Raw genomic sequence first — 24,222 nt, forward strand, 5'->3', positions numbered from 1 at the left:
GTGGGCTACCCACCCCACCTGCCACACTGGCCCAAGATGGCCCTGCCTGGGCAACACGGGCCATTCTGTCACCCAGTGGATGAATCTGCTGCACCGAGACCCTGTTTTAGCACAGTGGACTGACCACGCCGCCTGCATCACAGCTCTTTTGTACATCTCTGTCCTTTCTCCAATCCATGATAGTTCTTTAAACCTACTGATGTCATTCACAATGGAGTATGTGCCATATTAAGTTAGTTGACACCTGAGTTTTATGCAAAATGATTACGGACTTAATCAGCAAATGTAGAAGAATATATTCAAAGATAAAATTCAGTGGCAGAACAGGTTATTTATATCAGTGTTGTAAAGAAAGAAATTGCCCTGCCCTCGCTCGCCCCTGCCACCACCACTCCTGTCCCTCCTTTGGCCTGAAACCAAATGTGAATTTTCTGTTTCCCACCTCAGTATGCATCCATGCCGGGATACCAGCTGACAACTTTTTGGTTTTATCGTCAACAATTGTACCATGTGGTGAATTACTGTTCTCACAGCAAAGCTTGAGTCTATGAATATTTGTATTTTACCAATATATGCTTGTTACCAGAGAAGGAAATATGAGTTATTTAAGTTTAACTTTTTTATGTGAATTCAGAGTTTATTTATCAATAGAAATATGTACAAAGAAGCTTCAAATTGAATATTTACCAACATTCCTTACACATGACAGACACTTGGCTAAACAGGAAGATGTTAATTTAAAAAATGATTTTTAAATGGAAAAAATAAACATAGACTCTGACAGCAGCAAGTACATTGAGGTATTGTGGGTTTTAGGGTGAACCTGATTTGCTAAATCCTTGACTGCACTTCAGATTTTTTTTAAAAGATTTTTTTTTTTTTGCTTCCAATGGAATGACCTTAAATCAAAACCTAAGATTGCATTTTCTAAAATAGTTAAGTTGAACAGGAGTAGAGCAAACAAGTTCTGATCAAGCTAGTTTACACAAAAATTGCTTGATTAAAGGCGTGCTCCCCCAATAGTAACTCCGAGCATGAAATTCAGTTTCTCAGAGAGAACAGACTATTCCAAATGTGTGTATCACATGAAGTCGAAGCCAAAGTACTGACACTAAGCAGGCTGCTCCTTTGTCCTGGGTCTCAAATTCAGCTGTAAGGTACAGAAGAGCAACTCAGTAAGGCTGCTTTGAATTTGGCAATCAAAACAGAATTCTGAGCTGCCTTCCATTGTCCTTCCTGGTTAGAGCTAGGGGACACTTCCTAAACTTGTCCGCACTCAGCTCTAGGAGGACGAAGGGGGAATCTTTGCTGAAAGGAGCATCTCTGGAGAGCTGGGACCCAACTCCCCCAGCTCCATGTACAGTCATTCAGTGGGTCTAAAAGGTGGTAGGAATCAGGTTTTCCGGATCCTGCAAGCTGCAATGAGCTCCAGGTGAGGCCAGGGGAGTGTTTGGTACTGTGCTTGGCTGTATTAAGATAGGAGGAAGGCAGGGAATTCCAGGGACCTCCTGCCTGCCTGGAACCTCGGTGTGGACTCCTTCATTTTCCATCAGAGTTGCCATCATGTTCTCATTTTTCAAATTCTTCATGCATCTCTTCTCCCATAATCAGGGATCTTTATCATTCAATTATTACCTTAGCTTTGTGAAGGGGATTATCATATCCCATTAAAAATAAGAAAACTACCTCAGAGAGGTCCAGGCATGCACAGCCATTTGTTGTAACACAGTTGTCACTTACAAAGTTCAAGCTCAAGACTCATCCAAGGAGTTACAAAAAGTATAATGTGTTAACTTTATGATTTTGTTCTGGGACAGTCATAGCTCTCCTGAGGCACATGCAGCCTGTGAGTTGCTGGTTGAACACACCTGCTAGCCCAAGGTCATAGGATGTTATCACTTAATCCTGGAATTTATTATACTTTCTATGTCTGTTTAGAGAGGACAACTACAAAATGACTAATGACATTCTGTAGTGGTTAGTTCAGTAGTGCCACCAATGCTATAATCTTGGAGGTGGCCTACTGTACAACTGAGGTCATGGATGGGTTGGCTAGTTGCCTAAGGTCATATGGGGCATGGGGAACCTAGGAACTGACTCAGGCCTCTGGCTCCAAAGTGCCATTCTTCTGATGTGCTGGTTCAGCTTACAGACAAATCGGCCAACTCAGCAGCTACGAGATCCTGAATGTCATTTCCCGGAGAGACTGAAAATGTAAATAAAGCAGAGGGAAGTCAGGATGGATGCATCTGACTACATCAAACTTATAGGTCACAGGGCAACAACACGCCCCATATCGTCCGTGTTTTGAGCTTCCTTGAAGGTGGCCTCATAGGAACAGTCTTGCTCTTGGCACACTACTAGAGCACACCAATGATGACAGATTGTCCTTTAAAACAGGCAGCCACTGTGACATGTTTGGGAGTTCCATGTCTATCACAGGAATGATGACATGAGGACATCCAAGGATCTGAGCCCAATTAGAGTTTGTGATCCCTAGGAAGGATCTAACCAATTCTGAGTAACGTCCCTCTACTTCAGAGGCCTGGGATAAGGCCAACAGGCCTGGCTTCTACTGCAGGTTTCTTTTCTGGGTTCCTGTCCATGGAGCCTTGGCACAGCAGCATCTTTCATTGTCTACTGAGAGCCACCAGAGCTTACCACTCAAGAATTCTGTCACTCCCACCTGTGATCACATGGTACTGTCATGGTTAACCTGTACTCTGATCAACTAGGATCAAACATTTGACCTGCACTTGACCAACACTCTTGCACCATGTCATGCAAAAGAGAGCATCAGGTCCCCTGGAACTGGAGTTAAGACAGTTGTTAGCTGCCATGTGGATACTGGGAATCAAACCCGGGTCTTCTGCAAGAATAGCCAGTACTCTTAATCACTGAGCCATCTCTCTAGCTCCATCCAAGACTGTTCTTACAGCAACATAAATGCATTTGTATATACATGAGGTAGGAGCTGGATGATATCAGAAGGTCCCACCTGACACCCTTCCCAGCCTGTCAGGACTGCTGTCAGCCCTTCCTATTAAGAAACAAATCAGCTCGGCACACTTGGGAACATACTTTGAAAGGTTTCTTCTGCACCTTCATGCCACATCCAAAGAATGCTAGGTTGGGGTCTGTGGCACACACCTTTAATCCCAGCACTCAGGACGGAGGCAGAGGCAGGCAGATTCCTGTGAGAAAGAGAGATCGAGGCCAGCCTGGTCTACATGGGGAGTTCCAGGCCAGCTGGAGCTACAAGGAGACCCTGTCTCACAAAGGCGAAAAGAATGCTAGGATTCCCATCTCTTCAGCATCAGGTAGCAGGAGCTCAACAAGTTTAGAGAATGTTAAAAAGCAAGGAAGTGACACCCAATGTAATCTGGTTAAAAAGGAATAAGCTTGAGGCAGATCCCAATTAGAATGTCAGTGTCATTCCTTTGTGTGACCTTGGACAAAAGACACAAGACCTCACTGATCTCTTTAACTCACATATAAAGGGACATGATCTTCATTGGGAGGCCTGCATCACCTCAGATAAAACTCACAGCAAGAGGTACCAACCATTTCCATTCTTCCTTACTTGTGGGTCCTTTAAGAAAGCCAGGCTAAAAGGTGGGAGTTGGGGAGGGAGCCTTCCCTTATCTGTAGACACATAGATGCTAATCACAAAGCCCCAGAAAGGGGCAAGCGTAACTCCAAGGAGACCCTTGACCCCTTGTGAGATCTACCCAGGTGCCTGTGCCCATTACTTTTTGGTTTGGTGGGTTTGGGTTAGCCCATTTCTAACAATCAATGGAGATAGTATATGATTTCTTTTAAACACCTACTGTTGTGTTGGGTGTTGGACCCATGACAGCTATTAGTTCAAAGATCTCCGTTTACTGCTATGTGCCGAATAATTGATGTGACTGACTGACTGCCGGGGGTTCAAACCAGCGACCCCCAGGCAGTGATGACTGGGGATTAGTAAGCACGCCGTTCGCCAGCCCATGGCACCAATACCGGGAACACTCAGACGCAACAGGGAGCTTAGTCAAGCAGGGACTCATTTATTACAGGTGTTACAGAGCTTATAAAGGCACCTGGAAATCCCCCCTCCCCCCTGAGGGTGTATCTTAAGGACGGTCACGTGCTGATCATGCACTCCTCAGCAGTGCAGAAGTATTCTTCAGACTTTCAAAGAAAGTCAGGCCACGCCCCAGTAACTTCCTCTCAGACTTCTGCAAGGTGGGGCCTTTAGGTCCCCACACCTCCCCCTTTTATTTTTATTTTAAGGCCAGACTGACTTTATTTCACGGGTTACCCACCTCATAGACGGCTCCCTGAGGAGAGATGGCTATCTTCTTCCTCTAATCTTCGGCATTTTTGCCTGTCTTAGGTTGTGTCACCTCTGATCAAGCCTTGCCCGTCATTGGATCATGCACCTGGCCATGTGCATGTCCTGTCTTAGGAGTAATTGTCATGGGACATCTTACCCATCCTTGGCTAAAAATGCATCATAATTAAGGGCAGCTGCATGGGTAATGCCAGCCCGTGACAGTCTTAGTCTCTGCCTAACTCGGTTAGCCAAGCGTGGGTAACCAGAGGGGGTCCTGGGGGAGTCCGTAATCATGAGGAGGTGGGCTGTGGCAGTTCCAAGGGTCCTCTGTTGCTGAATTATCTGGTAAAGACACTTAAAGATAAGCGTTATCAAGAGAAACAAAGCAAGTCATGGCTTTGGACAAGTTGAAATACTTCTGAGACCATGTACCTTTTAGCCAATCAGCCAGTTGTCTGAAAGGCAAAGAGGCTGACTGGCAATGAAGCCAAGGAACTGGTCCTTCACCTCTGATGGATACAAATAAGAGAGGAATTTTGTCTCATGAATTATTGTCCATGGACCGTCATGCTAATCAGTCAGTTCCTGGCCTACCCACTTAAGGTTTTTCACAGGCACCCATATGGGGTTTGAATCTCCTGTAGGGTAGACACAGCCAAAGCCTCGACCCACGGTTAGCAATGGATCTGGGCCTCTCCATTGTCCTGTAATGGGGTCCTTCCACCTTACCCGTACCTCAGGTCTCTGCTCCTGTCGTCACCAATGCTTCTGAAACCGGGATTCCAACTGATTTTTTTTTTGAAAATTAAGGACATTAATAGTGAATAAGGCCATACCCAATTGTTGGTGGGGGCTTATTCCCCTTTTTGTTTTTGTAATTGAATTTTTAGGTTTTGATGGTTGTGTTCTATAATGGCTTGACCTTGGGGATAGTAGGGAATTCCTGTATCATGTTGAATTCCCCAAAGTGAGAAGAAATCTTGTAAATTTTTACTCACAAAACATGGTCCATTATCAGTTTTAATACTTTGGGGCAGTCCCAACGTAGCAAAGCACTGGAGAAAATAAGACTGAGCATGTTTAGACTTCTCTCCTGTATGAGCGGTAGCCGAACAGGTGTGTGAGAATGTGTCAATGGACAAAAAAATATACTTTAGCTTTCCAAAAGGAGCATAGTGTGTGACATCCGTCTGCCACAAGGAATTGGGCTTGAGTCCCCTGGGGTTTACTCCTGGCTTTTGCAGAGGCGGTACCTGTACATGATAAGCCATCTTGTCTGCCTCTGCATTGCCTTGGGATAAAAGCCCAGGCAATCCTTGGTGGCCCCTAAGATGCTGTAAGAAAATAGGGGCTTCTCTCTCCCTAAGGAGGCTACGAGTCTGAATACTGTCAGAAAGCAATGGCCATGAGTTCCTTGAATTGAGTTGTTTTTTGGTTTCTCCATATCTGCCCCAGTCAGTGAAAACATTGTAGGCTTTTACTAAGGACTCCCTCGGCCTTGGGATTCGGCGAGTGTTGCTGCCAGTGGGGCTGTAACACTGTGGGGGGGGGGGTTCCCTGGCCACCATGGAACAGACGGGATGGGTCCCTCTCTGAGCCACCTTTCCTGAACCAGGCTTTCCCAGCCGACCCGGAGCCGGTTGCAGTGCACAGCCAACGGTGTTTTTTTTTTTTTTTAATATTTTTTTCTTTTTTTAAATGAGCCCGGTGGCTGCTGCTGGTCACCAACCAGGGGGTGGTTCCCCGCCCAGCTTTCACGCGGGCCCCTGACTCGCACACGCATTAGTTCAAGGCAGGTGGGGTGGGCGGCTTTCTCAGCCAACCCCATGAGCTCCGCCCCGCCCTTCTGAAAAAGGCATCCATGGGTCCTGTTTTCATGGGTCCCGGGAGGCTCTGAAGCTGGCCAGGGTACACCTGAGGTGCCGCTTGTTACTTTGGCCACTTTTGGTTTCACTTCTGTTGCATTTCTGCCTTCTTCCTCAAACTTCCCATGATTCCCATGTATCCCCAGTAAAAACATTAGCCCCAAGTAGCCAGGGAGCCAAATGAATCACCTCTGCCCAAACCTTTTGAGCTACCAGATTTGACAAATCCAATACCCTGCTTTTAAGTATATGTCTCAGCGCTTTAAGCACCGGTTCCTCAACCTTAATAGTTGCGTTACCCATCTTTTGAGTCTCGCTTACCCCAACTGTCTCGATTGGCCCCAATCTGTTTTTCTTCGTTCTTTTCACCTTCCTTCGAGCACAATGCTGGGCACCAGTTGCCAGGGGTTCGAACCAGTGACCCCCGGGCAGTGATGATTGGGGATGAGTAAGCACGCTGTTCGCCAGCCCACGCCACCCCTAATACTGGGAACACTCAGGTGCAACAGGGAGCCTAGTCAAGCAGGGACTCATTTATTATAGGTGTTACAGAGCTTATAAAGGCACCTGGAAATCTGCCCCCCACCCCCAGGGTGTATCTTAAGGATGGTCGAGCTCTGATCATGCACTCCTCAGCAGGGCGGAAGTATTCTTCAGACTTTCAAAGCAAGTCAGACCTCGCCCCAGTAACTTCCTCTTGGACCTCTGCAAGGTGGGGCCTTTAGGTCCCTACAATTGACATAAATACTCCACAAGACAGACCATTTGAATGGCTTGTGGTTTGAAGTTAATCTAATTAGTTTCATGGACAATATACGTGGTAACTAGAGTTGAAAGCTTAGAAACACATGCTTCCATTTTCCCGTGTGTCTCATATTAAATAAATACCTCCTTGATGGAGAAAAAAAAATCACTGCATACCACTGAAGCTGAGAAACGAAGCAACCTTTGTTTATTTTTTGGAAGATAAACACATGTGATCTGCACTACTCATAACATTATGAAGAAAATAAAAACAATATTCAACATTTCTCATCTAAAAATAAATAATACCCTGTTTGACTTACTCTGTTGACCAAAGATAACAGCTGGAAAAGAGAAAACTGGATAATGTTTATGGTGTTCAAGGCTCAGATAGGGTATTTGATTCTGAGAAAATAAAAACAAATGAAAAAAAGCCTATAGCAAAAAGTTCAGTAAAGACCGGCCACTTAAAGGTTCATACGTAAATACCACGTTTGACTTGACAGACTGAAACCGTTTTCAGGTCCATGTTATGAGAACAGCAGCAAAACTTAAGACAGTTTTAAAAATCAGCATTTGAGAAGCTGCTGTGCTGTTAAGAAAAAATGCAAGTCGCCTCTCAGGGAAGCCTGGGAAAGCCCTAATCACTACACTGTTCTAGCCAATGTGCTTTGGTTTAAGTTTCACTTTCAAACATGTTTCCCTATTCTGGGTGTGAACTGTTTTCAAATACACCAGCCTGGAAAGCAGTGCATGGCTGTACAACCAATCCTGCTGTATCACAGCTACAGTATACACAAGCTGCCTGTAGTTAAAACCACAAAGCCAGGTTCAAGGGCGCATACCTTTGTACTATGCACACATATCAGAATTACAAAGTCTAGAAATAAAGACAAATAATGGCTTGAAGGGCATGATAGTTTATTTAAAAACAAAAAACAAAAATGGTATCACACTGATCATCGTGACCAGCATACACATGAGAATGGCTTTTCTCTTGGGCATGAACATCTCAGTATTTTTATATACTGAAATGTTTCAATAGGACCAAGAACGTTAGAGAATAAGGATCTTGGATGAAAATGGACACTAGGAACTCTTGTGTTTTAACCCCTAGAATTAATTTAAACCCGCCTATGAATCAGTGGCATTATGTTACATGGTTATAAAGGACAAAAGTTCTCTCAGAAGTAGGCAGCATGAACTTACTTATACTTCTTTGTATTTTAGTTTTATAATTTAAGCTATGTCCACCCTGGCTAAAGCACAATCATATGACACCTCAGATGTTTTCCATGCTACCTCTGCACAAGTTTAGTGATTTTACTTAAAAAAAAAAAAAAAAAGTCTTTCAAATCATTTGAAAAGCGGAGTGCCTGCTTGTTTAATACAGACTCAAACTTAAAATCTATAATTATTACCTCCAAACTTCTGCAATAAAATTAATTTTTAAATATATGTGGGTTTTGTTTATGGAACTGTATTTTGCAATCAACAAGAGGAAGTTACTTTTTAGAGAATGCTTTTGCAACAGTCCCACATGTCTGTTGTAAAGTCAATGCCACAAGATGTCAACTTTGTCTCTAAGTATTCTAAAGTACAAAATCTCAACCAAAGATCAAAATTATTATAATTTTATCTTAAAAATTCAACCCATTTGAGATTACGTCTTAGAGAGTAAATGTGCTGTTGAGTAATTATTCCAGTAACCTTTTCTTCTTAAGACTTTCTGCAGACTGACCCTTTTGTGTAATTGTTGACTCACCATCATTTGAAAACTAACCTTTTACTCCCATGCCACCATTTCAATACCAGGATTTCTGAGGCAGCATAAGTGTGATTTCATAGAAACAGTAGATATAGGTACTTTAACCTTTCAGTGACAGTTTTTAAATCTGTAAACTCAAGAATCACATTATTTAGCTCAGCAACTACAAAAACATTTGAGATTTAGGCATTTCAAGCCAGAATCTCTTTGTGCTTTTTAAATTAAGCTGCTTTTGAATCTTTTTGGTATTTAACAGCCATTTGTAGTTCCCTTATAGTAATAAAAGAATGTATTTAAAATAATTTTTAGGGTTAAATGTCTTGGGGGCTTTATCAATACTTAGTTTTTAAAAACACAGTATAGATCAATATTTTTCCTTCAGTACTGGAATAGTAGAAATTACTTCTGGTCCCTACTTAGATCAACCAACACCATTTTTCATCACGTATAACACTGAAATTTACAGACATCCCTGAAAAGTTTTTGATTAAGTAAACGAGTGAATCACAGTGGAGTCTCAATCAGTTAACAGTGTAGATCCATTTAAAAACAAAACAAAAAAAACTGAATATTAAAAGAAAAATCTTCAAGCTAAAAAAAAAAAAAAAAGGAAAAAAAAAACCCTCCTAAGAACTAAGACCAAGTGTGTCATCACTGTTTCTGTACTTTATCCCCTGATTGATGGGATTCCTCCTCCTCCTCCATTGTCCTAAGACACGCTTACTGAAATCCTCATGCCCAGTCTAGATGAGTGGCCCTGTGGCGAGAGGCTATGCTACCGTACTGTGTCAGTGAACATGGTGCATCATCTCTTCCGAAGATGCCATTGCGCATCCGCCAGCATCTTATCAGGAGATGACACCTGCTGTGCAAAGTAATGGCAGCTGGTCCTCCCACCCGCCCCCAGCAGTATGAGGTTTCCATCAGTTCGTCACCAATGCACTGGCCTTTCATTCTTTCAATCAGGAAAGTTGGGGCTTAATTAAGAGGGGGTGGGGCAGAAATGAAAAACCATGAGTCTAAAGGCACAAAGTCGCATAGCTGCTCTAGTTGTTTGTAAACAGAGAATAGGTTGAATTTAGGTAATCTCGATCTATGAGAATAAAAAGGCATCATCCACAGCAGGCTTTTACCCAGCCAGCTTCTTTGAGACTCTTCATGGGTTTTGAGGTCTACAAAGTATACACCAAGATACCCATACTTCAAAAAAGCAATAAGGCAAATAGTATAATCATTATTCCAAAAGTTACAATGGTAGTGTAGGCATACATAGTATAATTTAGTTACAAAGTGTGGTACTGTTTCTACTATATAACCATATTAACTGCTTCTCTCCTACATAATTTTATGTTCAGCTGGGCTTCAGTTGAACACAGAACCATCATTGTAACCACCACTGATAGTTGGCAACAGCTCTTTGATAGCAGTTTTTATTTTGCTGTAGAAATTATCCTTGAACTGAAAAAAAGCACACAATCCCATGTCCAGCCATTACACACTATCGTATTCATGTCCAGCCGTTATACACTATCGTATTCATGTCCAGCTGTTACACACTATCATATTTGTGAAGAGCTTCTTCCAACTTCTGGGTCACTTTTTGGAAAAATATTATTTGCTGTTGTAAAAAATGCTGCATCTGTGATTTAAAGTCTCTTACTCTAATTTGATGGAAGTGGTGAATTTCAGCCAACGTGGCAAAAGAAATAGTGTTACAGCGGTCTTGAATGCCATCTGCCTTTTGGACTTCCATCTTCCCTTCTTCCACGTGCCGCCTGCTCTCCTTTACTTTGGTAAGAGCTCCTGTGGTCAAAGATAATAATTCATTAATTAAATATAGACATACATGTCCCAATGGCATAGCTAAATAGTATACAGGAATTTAAGTACTATAAAAACTACTTCAAAATCCTTTAGATTTTAAGCTCCTGTTTTCCATACTCACAAAGTGTCTGTAGCACTCAGATGCTATACTTAACAGATTAAAAAGTGCAAGAAATTGTCCTTACAAAGGTAAACTGCACACCCATAGCTTTGTTTTAATTTAATTTTATTTATTATTTTTATTTTATGTGTATGAGTCTATGGCCTGTTTGTAGGTAAGTGCACCCATGTCGTGCAATGCCTGCAGAAGACAGAAGAGGCTGTCAGATCCCCTGGAAGTGGAGTTATGGACAGTTGTTAGCTGCTGTGTGGGTGCTGGGATTCGAACCCAGGTCTCCTGCAAGAACAACTAGTGTTCTTAACCTCTGAGCCATCTCTCCAGCTTCAACACACTCATAGTTTTCAGAAGCTTAAAAGGTATGAGAGCATTATACTCACGAATATTTACAAAATTATATATGAACAGTACCCCATAAAGGATGAAACCCCACTTCCTCAGAAAGTCTCACTGAAGAGCTATTGCATCAGACTTTAGAACCTGTTCCCGAAGCATATCAGTATCCACTCAAGCTGCTTCTGGAAATCAAGCCAGTGAGGAGGGGGCTTGGCAGTGGGGCCAATGTATAGTGAGGCAGTCCTGTCAGGGTACCTGGGTCCAGGCCTGGTTCATTCAGGGCACACATCTAGATGGAGGGTCTAACAACACAGGATGAATTATGCACACATCCTAGTCCAACCTATCTTCCTTCAGGAGAGCCACACCTAGGACATCAGAGCCTCGTGTAATTAGAACTTCACTTTTTCTTTTAAATATTTTATTTTTATTTTATGTGTATGAGTGTATTGCCTACATGTATGTGAGTGCACCCATGTCATGCAATGCTGAAGAGGTCAGAAGAGGGTTTCAGATTCCCCTGAAACTGAAGTTAAGGACAGTTCGTAACAGTGTGCTTTAAAAAAATGCCAGGTCTTAGCCAGGTGTGGTAGTGCAGGCCTTTAATCCCAGCACTTGGAGGCAGAAGCAGGCAGATCTCTGAGTTCAAGGCAGCCTGGTCTACACAGTGAGTTCCAGGCTAGCTGGGGCTACAGGGAGACCCTGTCTCAAAAACCCTAAAAGAAAAAAAAAAAAAAAAAAGCCAGTCTTTATATTTAAACCCTGGACCTTGCACATGCCAGGCAAATGCTCTACCATGGAACTACAGTGTGTTCTCTTTCCCCCTTTAGCACAGCAGAAAGACTTGAGAACTGAAAAATTGCCAAGAGTAAATTTTATACAGAGAAATGCATGTCTGTGTAGGAATTCTCATATCCACACATTTACATGGACTCATTCTAAATGAGATCTTTCATTGAAATGGGCAGAGACCTGGAGCGTCAGGGCACAGTAGAGAAGGGGCACAGACATCCATGCCTGCGGCATTCCACCCTGCCATGGGCACCATTGCACCCCATCACCGAGAAAAGGTGCCCCACTGGGCAGAGAGGACCCCTTAGTCAACACACAGCTGTAAGACCACTCCTGCCCTAGCTAGGGGCCAGCTCTCTGGAAGTACAGTACTTTCAACATTTCTCCTAGTCTGACAGCACTAGTAAAAAGTCCTGAAATTTGCCTGCTGTCTATTAAAAAGTCACCTCCAATAAAAAGACATTTCTTGCAACATAATATCCTATTAACATTTGAACAGTTTTGTTTTTGTTTTTTTTCATACAGAAATGAAAGTTGAAAAGACCAGGAACATTCCAAGAAACAAAATTCTAGGAAAACAATATATCAAAAAGACAACAAAAGATATAAAAATACATGTTTTAAAATGATGGAGAAAGGAGGGAGGTCAAGGGTGATGGCTATTTTTCCATCGGATTTAAATCCAAGGTGCCCTAGGAAGCCATAGTCCAAGATCTAAACACAAGGACAAGCTTTCAAAGACTTACCCTGCTCAGACACTGATGCAGGACATGCAGTTGTTGAAGACTGCAATGGCCTGGAATCAGGGTTTGCTTTAGTTTTACAGTCTGGCTTTTCACCATGAAGTCTAGCAGTGAGAGACTGAAACCTGGCTCCAGAGGTATGAATGTCCCATAAGTTGTGGCTTGTCAAACTCCAAACTGGATTACCAGTTTCCAAAACCACATTCTGCTAAACAGAACTGCAGATGTGCATCTGTGACAACCAATTTAAAAATGAGTAAGTCTGTGATTTTCATAACTTACCATATTAGCATACATTTTCAATACTCTTGGATACAAAATTTCTCTGAAGTCTAAGACCCTTTCTGCATTTAGAACTTTTAAGTCTTTTAGAGTGTGTAGACTAAAGAGGCCAAGAAAAAAATACAAGACTCAGTTTTCTTCCAAATGTGAATCTAGTAGGTAGGTGGAACACACTTGCTATTTTTAAACCCCTCACTGGGTTCTTGGGCAAGACCTTTAACTCATTTAAAGACTAATGCAAGAGAACATAACATGCAAAACAGCTGCAGGAGCAGGCAGTCTCCAACATGTGGATTCTAGTTCTCACCCTCTGTAAGCTCAGGAGGCCACATGGCACAGCACACTCAGAAGAGGTGCATTGGACACAGTGAAATAGGACCACAGAGCATACAATTGTGCGTGGAGGTTGGATGTGGCTTCCCAGGGGTAATAATGTGAATTGTGTCACAACAGTAAATGCTCAGAGGGCAGTTAGACATCATGTGCTAGGCTAGGATGGTGGGAATATTGGGAATGGAAGATAGGCATAGATACACAGTAAATGGTCAGTGACAAAAACAGTCCTAATATACTCTAGGCACTGTGCACACTGCCTCCAACCTCTCTACAACTTACAGCAGACATTACTCCTACCTGAAAAAGGAAATTGATAGAGCTGCCCAGTGTGAGCCTGAAAGGCATCCAGGTAACACAGCAAGTAGCCAAAACAGGATCTCCATGTGTAACCGATTTCAAAGCAAACACCACACATTCGTGGAAAAGGAACTTGCTGCCTGGACAGGAAAGCAAAGTGAGCCTAGGGGACCCCAGGCACTACCTAGGAGTTAGCTGATGCTCTCCCTCCTGGCAACAGGCCTCTAGGCCTCCCATACCTTTCTGTGCCTCTCTGATGTCTCCTTTCTCACTTTCCTTATAGCAGCTCTGATTCATTCTGTGTGTGTGTGTGTGTGTGTGTGTGTGAGAGAGAGAGAGAGAGAGAGAGAGAGAGAGAGAAGACAGAGACAGAGACAGGTATGTGAGGTGTATGCATATGTACACGTGGGTGCACATGCCTATGTATGTGTGCAGAGGCCAGAGCAGGACGTGGGGTGCCCTGCTCTTTCATTTCCGGCCTTACTCCCTTGTGACAGGATCTCTCACTAAACTTGGAACAAGGCTAGCAAGGTCCAGGGATCCTCCTGCCTCGTCCCTGCCCCCACAACACTGTGTGGCCATGCCCAGTTTTGTTACTGGGTGCTAAGGTCCAAACTCAGGTCCACCTGCTTACACAACAAGCACTCTCACCCACCCAGCCAGCGCTCTAGCCTCTGACTTTTGTTTCAACATGTAATTGTATGTAAAAGAAACTATTTAGACTTGAAAATTTTCCTTTTACTAGCTAAATTCAACTTCTAAATGAATCTGTAAAGCCTTTCACATTTAAAGATGTACGATTTTCTAATCTTAAATATTGAAAAAGCACACAATTCAGTATTTTGAAAGTCTAAGCCCAAACTTGGCCTGGGAGGAAGTTTCCTCTTTTTCCCTTTCCCCCATCTGTCTATTTAGATGCTATAGGAAGATGACATAAAATATCAACCACCACCCAAGATATTAACATATACTTCCTTTAGGAATGTATGCATTTATCTGCTTGTTGCACTGAGACATTCTAGCAACAAAACAAAACAAATTACAGTTTTGTAAATGAAAGACGGACAAACCATTTGGAAGAGTGAGTGCCAAGAGTTAATTCTACTTGGAATTTTAGTTTGACCCACTTAATGCAATCAAATTTGCCAGAACGATGTGTCAGGCTTGCAGCAGAGGGAGATGAGGTGATGTCGGTGTAAAGTTGTCACTTTAACGTGCTCCTGTCTAAGGGGCTCAGACTGTTTTCTGAGGCTACAAGAACACATACCTGAAACAACTGAGAGCTTACATGGCAGAGCACATGAAGGTATTCAACAGCACACTATGACTGCGCAAACTCCCTAAAGATCACTTCAGATGACACCAGAGGCCCTGGAGTTTCTCGTCTAGAGACTGACCCAGAACAACATACTTTAGCAGCTCTGTAATGAGAGCTGTGTGGTCAACATTACTGCCCCACAGCAGAGGCTGAGGCAGGATGATTGAGATTTGAGGCTACTTGGGCTACATAGCAAGACCTTGTCTCAAACTGCAACTGCCATGCATCCACAAAAGAGAAAAAATTAAGAAAAATAATCTCCTTTAAATGAAATGTAGCTAAATTGATTTCTCCTAGATCTACCTTCAAAAGGAAGCAAGATGATTAACAATAAAATATACTGGTAGCAATATGCTAAAAAATGAAAGGAAACCCCCAGCATTCTGGAAGACATCAGAGTGGAGGCCTCATCCGCCTAAAAAAAGAACAGTAACTAGCTGTGAAAGTTTAGTCAAAACCAAGGGCCTTCCACATCCTAAGCCACATAAAAAGTGTCTCCTTTATGAAAAGAAATTAAAAGATATTTCTTTTCACACACATGCACAAAGCCATTTAAAATACTAACAACAGAAAACGAGTTAGTATGTTTTCCTTCCTATGAAAAAGATTATTATAAAAAATAATCTACTAGTTCACGGACTGGGAATAAACAATACAGTGAAACATTTTAAACACCCCAACTGCACACATGCACCTACATCAAGAGAGTGTGAACACATGTGGTTGACACAGAACTGCTTTTGAGGGTTCCAGAAGCTTCAATCTGCCCTACCCACCACCGGGGAGGGGGGGGTGTCACAGAGCTACTACATTCTGAGTTCAAGCCAGAGCAAAGCAGAAACACATTTTCCCAGCGGAAATGATATTACAAGCATCAGTAAGACATGAAATACTATTATTATTAGAACTAGAACTTGGGTCTTATTACAAATTGCTGTTCCCACAGCTGATCTGACAGCTCTCAAGCTGGGAATTACCCATGCACATTTCTACACTTCCCATCTTTTCATGTTGAAAGTGTTAAACAGCAAAAGAAAAGCAGAGTCTGCAAAATTTTCAGTCAAAGCTAAGGAGGGGGAGGGTGGAGAGGAAAACTACTGGGGCAGAGTCAGATCAATCCAGGCCTGCTCCTTCCACGATGGCTTTCGAAATGAAAGTCGTTTGTAGTGTTTCAGAAACAACACCAGAGGTACACACAACACAGCCAGCTGAAAGCAGAGCATTACAGCATCTCTGAAGCGTTCCCTCAAACCCCAGAGGAGGCGAAAATAAAAGCTAAACATACTTCTTGGAATCTAAACAACGAAAGACATTTTCATGACAGAATCAAGACAGAAACAGGCAAAGGTTTCAGAAGCTCCCATTCTTAAGTGGCTGATCTAGGGGACCAGGCTCCTGCCAGCCCCACACAAATACCACTATCACCACTGCTTTCAAGACTGAAAAGGAAATGAAAGGATGGGGAAGAATTGCACGGCCAACTGTAAGGTCAGAAGTAGCCCTGCTACCCTGCTTAAACAAAAGGTCCCAGAATGTTCACAGTTAGGGCAACAATTTTTAAAAGAAAGAAAATAACACAGATCAGATCAATAAATTGGCAAATGAATTGAACAGTTCTCAAAATAAGTACAAATGGCCAGCAAGTAAATACAATATTCTTAGCCATCAGGAACATACAAATCAAAACTACACTGAGAGTCCATCTTAACCACAGTCTGAACGAATATCAACAAGAAAAGCAAAAAAAAAACCACCCCTTTGCCACAAAAAGAACCAGCATATAGGTTCTTCAAAAGACTAAAACCAGAACTTCAATTCACCTATCCTCACTCCTGGGTAGAAATCAGAGGAATCTTAAGTCAGCATACAACACAGATACCCGCATACCCATAATTACTATGGCACTATTCACAACAGTCAAGTTATGGAGTCATCCTAGGTGTCCATCAATGAAGACAATGTGGCACATATACAGAATGAACTACTATTCTGCCATAAAGAAGTACAAAATGGTTAAGAGTCCATATGTTTAGCTAAAGGCTACATAACAAGAAACAATGCCAGATAAGAGATACCTTGAGTTGTTGACCAGGGTAGCCCAAGAGACTCCCAGATAGTAACCCAGCATAAAACTGGGAAAATGAACAGCAGACCCCAATCTTATCTGAAGGAATACTGACAACTGATTGGTGTTAGATGAGGAACAGCTGACCTTCCTAAAACAAAGATCTCTAGATAGGCTGACTAGATTCACCAGATGGACAAGTAGTGGGGAACAGCTGGGGGTGCTGACACCACAGCGGGCAGTAGCAGGGATAAAAGTGGGGTGGGGAGGCTATGGGAGGGTGCCATCTGGGAAGTGGGTACATAGATGAATAAGCTTGGGGTGTTCTGTGTGATATACACACAAAAAAATCAACAAATTAAAAAAATGAGTTATATTTGAGGAGGAAGCATAAAAATTCACGTCATGTTAAGTAGTAGAGGTGGTAAACATTACCACTGAAATCTACCCAATGACTTTATATGACTTTACATGACTTTTATGACATACACAGGTGCCAAGGATCCGAGTGCAACCGACCATGACTAGTAATAATCAGATACATACAGATTAGAGACACGTGTGCCAGCATCTCAGTGTTATTAGCAAATGAGTCTTTCTGTAAGAAACAGTATATTTTAAAATGAAATGGAGATCTTTTTTAAAGGTTAAAAACTCATTCAATTTTATGTCTTGCAGGGTTTATACTGAGTTCGATATTGTATAACTGTATTAATTCAACTGTGAACCTAAAAATTTTATAGCCACTCTTGAAAGAGACGTATCTTTGCCCTGGAAATTGTTATTGAGTATCTTAAAGTTGTAATGAAATGCTTCTTCTAGAAAATAAATTAATTTTTTAAAAAAAGTACAAAATGGGGCTGTAGCGATGGCTCAGTCAGTGAAGTGCTTGCTGTGCAAGCATGAAGACCCAAGTTTAATCCCTAGCACCCACATGACAGGTGTATACACGGGGTGTATGCTTGTAATCCCAATGCTGGAGAGGCAGAAATAGGAGGACCTCTGCGGCTTGCTGGCCAGCCAGTCTAGCCAAACTGTGAGCTCTAGGTCCAATGAGAAATCAGTCTAAGGAATACACTAACACATACATGCACACATATGAACATGTACACACAGACACATACAAAAGAATCATAATTATGTCATTTTCAGGAAAATATCATGTTAAGTGAATTCTCTCATATAAGGAATCTAGGTTATTTTTCGTTTTAAACACATGAAAGTAGATGGGGAACTATCTGGGAAAAAGGAAAGGAGACCAGGATGAGAGGGGAGGAGGGGCAAAGATGAAAGTGGTAACCACACTTCAAGTACGCTCTAAACATGTATGAAAACACTGAAATGAAACCTAGTTTTGTATAATGAATATAATAAACGAAGGGAAATGTGATTGGAAGGAAAACACTTTGTAATGGGGGGTTTACTGACATTCACTAACAGACATTTGCAATAGGAGCAAATGAAGCTTTCATTATAAAGGAAGAAGAGTCTACCAATACAGAGCAGTGTATGATTTTTGAAGAAATGTGGGAACACTCTGGTTCAGAAGAGCAGCTTCTTGCAAGAGGGTGAGGTCCAAGGCAGTGCAGCCTCCCAACAGGAAAAAGGCTTCTGAAAGGTGCTCCAAGTACAGGAAAGGGGGCTCTTGGAAGTGAGGCTGCAAATTTGTGCAAGCTCCCCCAAAAGCATGCAGGCTCGTCTCCAGGACACCAGCCAGGCCTCTAGCACATCCCAAAGGCTCCTTCCCAAGAGAAGCTCTGTGAAGGAGGCAAAAGGGACTCAAAAAGCCTTTCATAAAAAGCTCACATGCTGAGAGGGAGGTTTCAGGTGAGCATTCAACTGAATTATTAAATTTGGCAAATTATCAGGAGTCCTCCATAGGACAGCAAGTTCACTCAGAAGCTAATAATCTTATTCCTGAAGAAGAGTAGGAGCCCAAGGCCAGACTTTCCCTATTGGAATGACCAAAAGACACCCACCACCCCCACAATCACTCCAGGCCTGACACACTCTGAGGCCCAGGTGAGCAGCACAGAGCTGGTACCAGGTTTATTTGTTTTAAGCTGAAAGGCGCTTGGAAGAGTTTTTGATGTAATTCTCACAATCTAACAAGAGGTTGTCACTTACCCAAAATGTCCCCCAGCTATTCATAGCAAAGCACCCACCATTCCTACCTGCTGTTGAGAAGGGCCCTTCCCAAACCAGGCCTGTGTGCTCACACCTGTAATCCCAGCACTGAAAGTGCTTGAGAAGCAGCAGGAGCACTACCAGGAGTTCGACAACATAGCAACTTCCAGACCAGCCTGGGCCATGAGTGAGACCCAGTCTCGAAAAAAACCACAAAGGATCTTTCACTTCCTACCATTTCGAGAGTTAAAACTAAACCAATGTTTTCACTTTGCTTTAAGGACCTGTTATGAACAAAATCTCCTAGCCAATGCAGACTTTGTACAAGCAAAATTCTTAGCAGGCTTCATTTTCAGACTCACTATAACAGTCCCACCCTAGAAAGGCTCCTTGCCCCCCTTCTCCATCACCAAAATCAGCTCCTCAGAAATCCACTCATTCACTTCTCATTCACTTCTGTCCCTTTCTTACGTTTTACTCTTCATGTCTTACCAGGATAAACCATTATGCAAAGTCTTAAAATGCGCTCAGGCTGGAAGGAGCAAATCAAGAAGAGCTACGTCTTTATGACATGCATGGACTCAGTGTAGTGGAATTCCACTACCCAGGTTTTCAATGAATACAAAAAGTTCATTAATATCATTACATTAAGGAGTCAAATTTGTAAATGAAGAATGACCCAGAAGTCAGCACCACCTGCAAAAGCACGTTGTTTACATACCATGTCATTACTCTGTTTCCATCAGTAAAAGCTAATGTTGAAGAGGTATTTCAAGGCCACTGTTTTCCTTAGCACATATTAAAGCCCTGCTGCAAGTTGAACCAAATATACAAGGCACTAGCGCATGCACCTGTATCCTGCTCCACTGTACTGTTCCACGTTTCTGCTTCTGACAACTTTCCTGGCACCAAGTGACCCAGCAAAATGATACAGAGAAAAACACACTCACAGGCTATACTGCCTCCGACATTTTAACCAGGTAGCACCAGTTCTGGTTTAGAAGTTGCCCATGCCTGGTCAGGGAAAGTTCCCTCTTAATACAGTGCTTCTCTGCACCTCAGCTAGGCCTTCCTTTCCTCATCCAAATCTCTTCTCAGGAGGTTTTGTCCCTCTAAAGCCACTTACACAAAAGGCCCAGTCACTAAGCAACAGGGATCCAAAGGCTGTTTATTTCCTTGAAAGAAGAAGAAGAAAAAAAAGCGGGGGGGGGGGGGGGGGGGGAACTCATTTAATTTTGAAATCATGACTGTAGATTTCTGGTCTTCCTATGGCCTTTCTCAGAAAACTGAAGGCTTGATGTGCAGGGCAAAAGACAAGACAGGTTGGGCAAAGAGATGGAATGGAAGCCTCTGCAGCCTGCTTTTCCTCATTCCCCTCTATTCTTTAATGTTGAAAGAAAATGCTAATTGGTCAAGGTGGCCTACTTTCTAGCCCACCCATCAATGGCTCCCACACTCTAATGGTCCCTGCTAACTCCTCATCAACTTCTTCCCCACCCCTTTCCTTCCAGCTTTGGGTCTCCACCCACTTGATACCCTTATCTGTTTCCCTTATCTGTTCCAATATTTACTCACTTATCCTATGAGTAAAACGTTCCCCCAAACAAAGGCCAATATCTACCTACCAGAGATAAGAGGGAAGTCATCTGCCCAGGTGACATACACACTGGGAATGTGCTCAGCAACAAACTTCTCCGGAAGCTGTGCATGCAGAGTTCATCTTCTCTTCAACTTCAAAGGACTCACCGCCCCCATTTTCAAAAGGGGGAAAGTGAAGCTTCGGGAAACTAATGATGCTACCAATGGTATACACCACACGTGACCCTGGGTAGTCTTCATGAACCCTGCTGGATGGGAGGCCTTGCCTACATCTCGGGTATTTGCATCCACAAACAGCCTCCAGACCCCCAGAGCTCTATTCAGGCCTCAAGTCAGAGGCGGCAGCCTCCAGAGCACACTTATAAGCTCTGAAGGTGCAAACATGAAGCCAGTGAAACCAATCATGTTCTGTTTTAAATCCTAATTTTAAGATGGAGTCCCACTAGGTAGCCCAGACTGTCCTTCAGTTCATGATCCCCCTGACTCAGCCTCTCACAGTCCTAGAATTACAGGCACATACCACTACACCTGGCCTGAAAACAACTTTTTGAAGGGCCTACATGCTACTAGAGCCAAATACTACCAAAATTCAAAAATAAATTAACTTTCAACTCATAAATGACAAAAAGAAGTTCAGAGCCATTTTAGAAGAGGGTCAAGGCAAAGAAATAAATTGCAGAAAAATAACCTGGTGGTTTGTTAATGAAAAAAATATGAATCATTTAAAGAATTCCATTCTCTCAGCTTGGTTTGGTCCTGAAAATAAAATAAGCAGCTTGCTCTAGGTAAAGGCCTGGCTGTATTCTGAACAGCTAGCATGCAAAGCTTCACTCCAGGTCACCTGACATCTAAGCACACAATGGCATTCAATATGAATAAGAACATTCACTCGCAAGCAAAAACCTTAAGCCAAGACTTTACTATGCACATATATTCATTCATAGGTTCACACTCCAAAAATGAAGAATGAAGTCACAGACCACTTGCAGCTTATTTGGTAAAAACAAAATGTTCATGGCTAGAAGTTTATATAAAGATTCTTATGTTTCAGCTCATAAGAAGTATTAATCACGTGGGTGGGGATGTAGCTCGGTGGGAGAGATGTAGTTAGTGTGCACAAAGCCCTGGGTTCAATCTCTAGAACCAAGGAATAAAATTTTTTTAATGTGTGATAAAATCACTAGGGTTATAGCTTCCAGGGAATTCTGTGAGCAGGGTATATATTTTAGAAGACTGTTGGGTACAATGGTGAAAATGCTGATTTGCCTATATCTGAGCAAATACAGATGAAGACTCTAAAAACCTGAGACTGGGAAAGGCAGGGTAAGTATTATTTCTTTTCTTAAATATTTTAAATCCATAAAATATCTCACTAAGCAGCGTCAGCAAGGGCAACAACTGAGGTTCAGGAGAATTTCACAGCCAACACTCAGTCACGCTGAATAGAAAGAAACCTTGGAAAGTACTTTTAATGAAACCAAACCTTAATTTCTTTTGTTTGAAGAAAACAAAATGGAGGTTTAGGCTAAAATAATCTACACAGAAGTTTAGTGCTCAGAGCCCCAGCCTCAAAGGCTCCCAAGGGCTGCGGTTAACACTGTAGCTAGAGCTACAGTTCCAGAGGGCGAACTCTGCTTTCTAGTATTTTTCCTCAATAATGTCCAGTTTGTAAATGAAATTGTGATTTGCATTATAAATTGAGGTGGTTCCAACCGGGAGTGCATCTCAAGCCTTCCTCAGCACTGCTCCCATACCACCTGGTGATCACTTTGGGGACAATTCCTAAATCAGTTGTTTTAAACCGAAAATTTCTCAACCCCATATTTCCCTGTGCTGGCAGCAACCTAGTGTCCAGTGGCTTCGTCTTTACTGTAACCCATCTCCACTTTCCTGGATAAAAGCCTGAAAACAACTGTCTAGAGACAAAGCAAAACAACTAGAAATGTACCAAAGTTTAGAAAGATTCTCAAAGTACAAGCCTTCAAATATGAAAACTTAAGAAATGGCCCACACTATTATCTGTTAGTTAAGAATGTCTTGCTGTGCACAACATGGATTAAATCCCATATGAACATAAAGCACACATCCCAGGCTCCTGGAAAGCCCTGGCTGTAGACACAGCTCTCTGGTGTCTCTTGTCAAGAACTGATATCACTGCCCATCCTGCCTGGTCCTGTGGAGAGGGGCTTCTCTATTGATTTATTTTAGCCTAAGCCTCCCTTAATCTTTGGAGAATAGAAGAAACTAAAGTAGCCATAGTGGCTCATGCCTATAATCCCATACTCCGGAGGCTGAAGCAGGAGGATCACCACAAATTCAAGGCCACCTGGGCTACATATGGAAACCCTGTCTAAAACAAACAACAGCAAATGCCTAGAACACAGGACTTCCTGAGGCTCTTCCTTTCTCTCTAAGTTCCCTTTCTCTTCTTTTCCTGCCTATTTCTATTATTGCCCCCATCATTTCCTATCACCCAATTTTAGCTTCGCAAAGGTAACACTAGATTCCTCCAGAACTGCCTCACCAACTGCTGTCACTCTACTTAGGAGGTGTCTCAAATTCAGCTGCTCCTCTCAGAGCTGCCCTGCCTCAGCACTGCTCCAACAGCCTCTTCATCCCTGTTCCCACCCACTAGTGGAGCTTCCTAAAGCTGGGTCCCTGATCGATGTCAGGGAAGAAGTACGAAAGAACTTCAGGCTTCAATTTCCAATGGCTCAGCTCCCACCTGTAAAGCAGCAATAATAGAAAAGCTGACGTGATGTCTAAACTGATATCATGAATATAAAATGATGTGCCATGCCTGGCACATAGTGAGTCCTAAAAACATGCTAGCTAACTTGACTATGATTAAGATGTTATTGTTGAGTTGACACTGCTAACTCCCAATAGAATAAATAACTAGCACATATGCTAGTTGTAGTGTAAGGTACTCTAGTCTCAAGGTAAAAACTGAATTCAAATCCTGACTCGATTTGTTAGCTGTGTGATCCTAGAATTCACACAACTTCCTTCACTTCAGCAGTGAAGATCACCAATTGAGGGAAAACACTTCTTTGGGAGAAGTTAGTAACTGTACTTGATTGAACGGCACCCCCCAAATCCATATCCTCCTGGACACACAGTCTTTGCACATGTAGTTAGTTAAGTTGATGTCAGACTTGAGGCCACTCTGGACTGGGGGCATAGGGAGGAAGGGGACATAGAGCCAGACAGCCAGTCCCAGGGAGAGTGCCATGGTAGGATGGAGGCAGACCGGAGGAGAGGGTGGTCTCCACAGAGCCTCTGGAGGGAGCATGGCACTGGGACAACTTCATTTCAGGCAGCTAGTCTGCAGAACTGTAAGGAAATAAAGTGAGGAAAGTGCTGTTGTTTAAGCCACCCAGACTGCAGTGATTTGTTACAGCAACCTGAGCAACTAATACCAAGTCTATCACTAATGCTTAAAACATCAGGCACTGGGGGCTGGAGAGATGGCTCAGAGGTTAAGAACACTGGCTGTTCTTGAAGAAGACCCAGGTTCAAATCCCAGCACCCACATGGCAGCTAACAACTGTCCGTAACTCCAGTTCCAGGGGATCAAACAGCCTCTTCTGTCCTCTGTGGGCATTGCATGGCACGGGTGCACTTACATACATGCAGGCAATACACCCATACATATAATATAAAAATAATAAATAAAATATTTTT

General features: G+C 42.7%; 1 protein-coding gene across 1 annotated transcript in view; it reads right to left on the minus strand.

The window, feature by feature from the left end:
* Window positions 1-7,834: 7,834 nt before the first annotated feature.
* Window positions 7,835-24,222, minus strand: part of Snx18 (sorting nexin 18) — a 26,302-nt gene continuing 9,914 nt past the window's right edge. Inside the window, exon 2 of the mRNA XM_008840404.3 lies at window positions 7,835-10,501. Within this exon, the coding sequence (XP_008838626.1) occupies window positions 10,248-10,501 (254 nt within the window). The 3' untranslated portion in view covers window positions 7,835-10,247. The remainder of the gene's footprint in view (window positions 10,502-24,222) is intronic.

Source organism: Nannospalax galili, unplaced genomic scaffold (genome assembly GCF_000622305.1).
Source record: "Nannospalax galili isolate Female #2095 unplaced genomic scaffold, S.galili_v1.0 scaffold339, whole genome shotgun sequence".
Taxonomy (NCBI): domain Eukaryota; kingdom Metazoa; phylum Chordata; class Mammalia; order Rodentia; family Spalacidae; genus Nannospalax; species Nannospalax galili.